This window comes from Perca flavescens, chromosome 12 (genome assembly GCF_004354835.1).
Source record: "Perca flavescens isolate YP-PL-M2 chromosome 12, PFLA_1.0, whole genome shotgun sequence".
Lineage (NCBI taxonomy): Eukaryota > Metazoa > Chordata > Actinopteri > Perciformes > Percidae > Perca > Perca flavescens.
In genome coordinates this window covers 12,085,320-12,091,319 of record NC_041342.1, presented here as the reverse complement: position 1 = coordinate 12,091,319, position 6,000 = coordinate 12,085,320, and the positions used below count along the sequence as shown (strand labels likewise).

At 40.1% G+C, this 6,000-nt stretch overlaps 1 protein-coding gene across 4 annotated transcripts in view; it reads left to right on the top strand.

The window, feature by feature from the left end:
• Positions 1-6,000, top strand: part of kcnn1a (potassium intermediate/small conductance calcium-activated channel, subfamily N, member 1a) — a 49,797-nt gene that overhangs the window by 19,724 nt on the left and 24,073 nt on the right. For all 4 annotated transcript variants that reach the window (XM_028592781.1, XM_028592782.1, XM_028592780.1 and 1 more), the window contains exons 2-3: positions 2,350-2,823; positions 5,492-5,587. In XM_028592781.1, coding sequence (XP_028448582.1) covers positions 2,434-2,823; positions 5,492-5,587 — 486 coding nt within the window. In that variant the 5' untranslated portion in view covers positions 2,350-2,433. The remainder of the gene's footprint in view (positions 1-2,349; positions 2,824-5,491; positions 5,588-6,000) is intronic.

The following is a 6,000-nucleotide window of genomic DNA, read 5'->3' as shown; positions in this document are numbered from 1 at the left end:
TACGCACTGGTAAAGACTAATAAATATTTAACAAAACGTATTAAAATAGCCTACAAAAATTACCTATACAGTTTCATTGCGTACACCACTTGAGTTCAGTCAAGTAGTATTTCTTATATTGCTCAGCCAGTCCATGCATTAAGATGATTTGGCACTGCTGCTGGTCTTCTGTCATAGTGTTCAGTGATATTTTTTTATATTGATATCGAGTTGTAGCTGCTGATGCTGAGAAACTCCAAGCAGCATCAAAACTTTTTTCATTTTGTTTGAGTAAAATGATGAAATATGTAGGGATTCTAATACGTGTTGCTGTGTCTCTTTGTTTCCAATAAATTGTGAAAATTAACCTTTGCAGATTGAAAAAAAAAAAGAAATCCATAACTAGACATTTTATCCACTCTGCACCTTTTTAAGGACCCTTTTATTGAGTTATTTCAATTTGTTAAACTGAAATCAAAATTGCAAAATTCAGCACTCCCTGTTCTATTTTTATCCCCCAATAAAGAACAGCAACTTGACCACTATTGCCATATCAGCATCTATTTGCACAGTATTTCCTGTCATTCAAACCTAAAGTTCACTCACTTCAGAAGTGTAGAGGGTTCCTAATGGCACAGATTAAAAAGCAATTTAATAGAGAAAAGGGGATTAGAAACACTATGGGCTGCACTAATCCTTAACCTTTAGTCCTGTTCTCATGGAGCCACAATATGCGCAAGACGATAGCATCACAGGACTGGAGTTAGTAAATTTCCATTAGGGCCACCCTTCTTTATTCCCACCAGCACATTTAAAGGCATTAGGCGTGCTTTGTCAAGGCTAATACAAAGGGCCAGCAGTACTATCACACACCCCCGACTTGTTTCGGGAAAAGCACTGTTCCATGTGAAGTTTTCATAACCCATTATGATAATCTGCCCGAGTCTCTGAAGGGCAGAAGATAGACAGGCAGATAGATGCTTCTGGGGTGACTGCTTCACAGCCTCTGCATGGATTAAACATTTTCTGTCTTCGTAAACCGGGACAGAAACTCACTCCTATCTGCCAAGAAGAGCAGACATGATAGACGACTCAATGCAAGAAGTCTGTACGGCTATGGTCAGAAAAGAAAAATAGGAACATTTTGTGCAGGTAAAGAAGTAAAATAAGTTTGAAAAAAGTGTAATATATGTTCTCCTATCTCTGTGAAATTAGAAATGATATACACAATATACTATTTAGTGGTTGAACGTGTGAATATACAGTATGTATGTGTGCTTTGCAACTTGCCCTTAAGTTTCCCCTAACCTCAGCAGACTCTTATGTACAGTTTCAAAGGAAATGGGTTCTCTTGCTTCCCCTCTTAAAATAGTGGGAATCTCACATTTGGTCTCTGTGACACGCCTGATTTGAGAAGGTCCCCATTTCTTCTTTTTTCGTTCTCTTTTGGGCAGCCTGCTTCTAATCTCTGCCGAAGACTGTTTCTCTAATAGGAAACAGGGTCACGCCGAGCATTAATCATTCATATCTAAATTTGTGCAGTGCAAAGATTCAATTTTCTGCACTTTGTAGGGTCCGCTATTGGTTATATGGTTTTATTTATACATCCCAGTCCATTCATTATTTATTTGTTTTGACCAATCCAATTTTGATGCCATTTTTCTTGAAGGAAAAAGCCAGAAACATACTTTTAAAGGAAGGAAGGTTTCCACTGTTGAAATGGGTGATTATCTTGTTGTTGTTTTTTTCAACGCTTCCTAACACAGGCTTGAACTTCAAATGAACAACCACATCTCCGTTAGCTGCTCTCAGTTTATGCTTCCCAAGACAGAAGAATATTTGGGACTTTCGAACAAGACCGGTTGATATTTTGCTTCATACTGTACGTTTAGTCACATGTCCTGCTGAGCACTAAATCCGTCTGCTTTTATAACCAAAAATTGTTTCGCAAGATTCTTCCCTCTCTGTGCCCTCACCAGAGCCACAGCGATGTAACTCCCACATCAGTGCTCTATTTAAAGTCTGAACCTGTATCAACCTACAATCAGGTTTTACACCTTTTTTGTTGTGATAGTATTGTGTTTATCACTCTCATTTTTTTTTTGGACCTTTTTTATTCATTCATTTGCAAATCAATTCCCGCCCTCCCCCCCCCCAAAAAAATATGACATACATCCCAGTTATTCATTAGTTAATGAAGCATCTTCCCCCTCTCAGAGGCATGAGCTCCATCCTGAGAAATATTTCTAGTCAAAATACAAGCGGAGAGCTCAGCCCAGTTACCTTTTTAAAAGAGCTAATCAAAGTTAGACCTATACCTTGGAGTGAACAGTGCCTGTGTGTATTTAGCGCTCTTCTTCCTGTTCACAGGCCACTACTGAGCAGAAGAAGCTGAGCCATGCTGGATCCAAGCCCTCCCTCTCCGAGAGCAGTGGCCGACTCCCTCAGATAGCCATGAACACCTGCAAGTACAATGGCGGAGTGGTGAGACCACTAGTGGGCAGCCTGGCGTCCTCGTCGCGCCGCAACCTCGCAGAGCTCGACTCGGAGACGCAGCCCCTGCAGACGCTGCACAGCTCTGGCCTGGAGGTGGTGGTGTCGAAGGGCAACGGCGGCGAAGACCCCAGCAAGGCGTCCAATGAGAGCTTGGTCAGGGAGGGCAGCGGGCATAGCGGAGGCAGGGCGCCGCAGAAGAAGAACAGGGACATCGGCTACAGGCTCGGCCACCGGCGGGCGCTGTTTGAGAAGCGGAAGCGGCTCAGCGACTACGCGCTCATCTTTGGGATGTTTGGGATTGTTGTCATGGTGACAGAGACGGAACTGTCATGGGGGGTTTACACTAAGGTAGGCTGTGCATGTGTGTGTGATGCATGAGTGGGAGCTTTGTGTGTTGTCACTGCTATTGTTAATTTTTGATTTTGTGTGGGGTTGGCAGCTGTCACATTTATGAAGAGTGATTATTAGCACAGCCACTGACATACATCATCTAACAAAGGTGATGGGAATATTGCATAAATCAAAAGGAGCATCACGTGATCTACACTATGACTAATAGTCTATCGATTGGATACAATCTCAATTCAGATTTTTTTTTTTTTTTTTTTTTTTTCATTATTTGCATCAGATTGGTGTTTAGCCAAAGGATTGGTTCCACTACTGGTGCCACTGTGGCTGTCTGTCATTCCCTGTGAAGCCAGCATCTAAAAATCACTAGCTCACAGCAGGAGAGGTAGATGGAGAGGGGGATAGCGGAGGAAAGGGGATGAAGAGAGATACAGATTTAGAATAAGGTCAATAGGAGTGTAAGATAGAAATGATGTTCCAAATGCCCACCGGCATCATTTACTTTAAGCAGATCAGAGTGGAGATGACACAGCACACATTAGGAACATGTGGAACTCTAGATCAGCCAATCACTTTTGCTGTGTCAGGGAATTTTTGGGAAGAATAGCATGCACTTATTGCACTGATAGCAGCTTTTCAAGAATATTAACAAGGATATTTACTTGGGAGCTGACATTGCAGTATATTTTAGGCCACAGAACAACAAGCATTAATTTCAAGTCATGCGTCTGGCTACCTAACTAATGGAAGTCCAATATTTACTCTTGTTGTAGCTCAGTTTTGGTTTTTACCAACATGTAAGACATTTTTGTGGGTTGTGTTACTCTCACCTATATTCAAAAGCTATAGTTCCTAACTTTGACTTTTCACCAGCTAGTTGCCAACTTTGTCTGTTCACCGGTTAGTTGCCAACTTTGTATCTTCTCCTCTTTAAGGATTATTTGTAATCCAAAATTTGAGATTAATTCATGATCTGTATTGTCTTAAATGATGAGAATGAGAAACTTAAATGTTTTGCATTGAAAAACTTTTGGTATGCTTTGAAAAATCATCCACGTTGAGTACATTTGTAGTTAATGGGCTGAAACCTACCAAACCACTGATACGTTTCATGAGTGATTGATTTTTGTTGTTGGCAGCTCTATTTGAGTTTTTAAATGTGTTTTTGATTGTTTGTGTGTGTGTGTGTGTGTGTGTGTGTGTGTGTGTGATATATAGTAAATCACCGTGATAATCTATAGGATGATTGATGGGGTTTTAAAAAGTCAATAGGTTGACTGTAACTGTTACTGAGTGGAATTCAGTCTATTCATCAAGCTGACCTCAGCTGAAATCAAAGTAACTTCCATCTCCGAGTGGCACAGCAGCACCCCCACCCACATCCGACAGGTAGCATGTGCTGCGGATGGTCCATTTTCCATCTCATGTCACATTACACAGCAGACACTTGAGGCTCAGCCAAGGTTTTCTGAGCCCTGAAGGAGGGAAACACGTTAAGAGGCAGCGAGCACTGGGACTGAAAAATCCTTGAACCTCTGGCAGGTGGATTAATTGGTTTACTCAATGTTATTTCACCAGGGACTTTTCAAAACAATTTCAGACATTAAAATATCTTGAGAACTTCTCTTCGACCCGAGGGGCAAAGCAATCTAGTTGATAGCTAAAAATACATTTTGTAATATGGACCACCAAAGGACAGTAATATTGGGCATCTCTCACTGTCATTGCACAATTATGAACAATATTTTTCCACTTCTGTCGTTCTTGCCGTTGTTGTAATATCAACCCAACGATCATTAGACTGCCGCAGAGTGGCATTTTTACACCATAGATGTTAAATTGATTTATCAAATGGCATTTTCCCAACATAAAGGGGGTGACTTGAGTAGTACAGGTTCTCATTTCCTAGATCTATTGCCCCAATGTACACGCACGCACACACACAAACACACACACACTGCAGCGCTATCATCCAGCTGGCCTATTTATCACCAGCAACACTCACTGTGGTGGCCCCCCTGCTAATGCTATCCTTTCCTTTTCTGCACCTACCATTAAATGGAAAGTCCCCCTGTAAGTGCTTGAGTTTGATTAATTGGTAGTTTAGATGGTGGGGAACAGCATCCATAGATAATATCAGGCTGCACCTGCAGCTGCATTGTTTAGCAACATCCTGACTGCGCTGTTTGTGTGTGAAACGCCATTATCTGCTCTCAGTTAGACGTTTACGCTAATAAGTAGTGTGTGTGTGTGTGTGTGTGTGTGTGTGTGTGTGTGTGTGTGTGTAGCTGTATACTTGTGTATGCATGTGTTTATATATTGGATATTTTACGCTACCCATCTAAGCCAACATTAGAAGCATTTGTTTTCAATGTAACTAAACACTTCAAGATTTGAAATTCTGAGTAACCGTAAATACACTCAGCTTTCACTTGAATCTATTTTGCTCCACTACCTCATTTCACCTTGTTGCTAAGCAGTGACACACAACTCAGAAATCGTTGGTTTAATAGTGATAAGTTAATTGCAATTCATTATAAATATACAATGAACACAAGGAACACGTCATCTTGTTATTGCCCTAAGATGTGATTGTATATGTGTTACTTGTGTTCAATTAACATGGCTATTTCTAATATCTCTTTCCTGTCTTTTTCTCTCACCATAGGAATCTTCATACTCATTTGCACTGAAATGCCTTATCAGCCTTTCCACTGTTATATTGCTTGGTCTTATAATAATGTACCATGCCAGGGAAATCCAGGTGAGTCTACCACATAAACAAATACTTAATTTTATTCATTATACCAGCAGCTTTTGGTATGTGGTGGTGGTGGTGATGATGATGATGATGATGATGATGATAACAAGAATTTCTGATTTGGCTTTACAAAAGAATATTGAAATACTATTTTAATTGTGCTAAGAAGTAATTGCTATGACAAATGAATTTATGCTCCCAGTAATATAGACATTTATGATATACTGTACAGTTATTATATTTATAAAGTATGGTACACACTAAAGGAATGTACACATATACATTTATTTGATTGGAAGGGATGACAGTCACAACATTCAGGTTGTCTTTAACAATTAGAAAGCCATAACACTGTTTATACATAGAACCACTTTTTTTTGGTAACATTAGCATTAAGTATAAATATAATCCAAAAA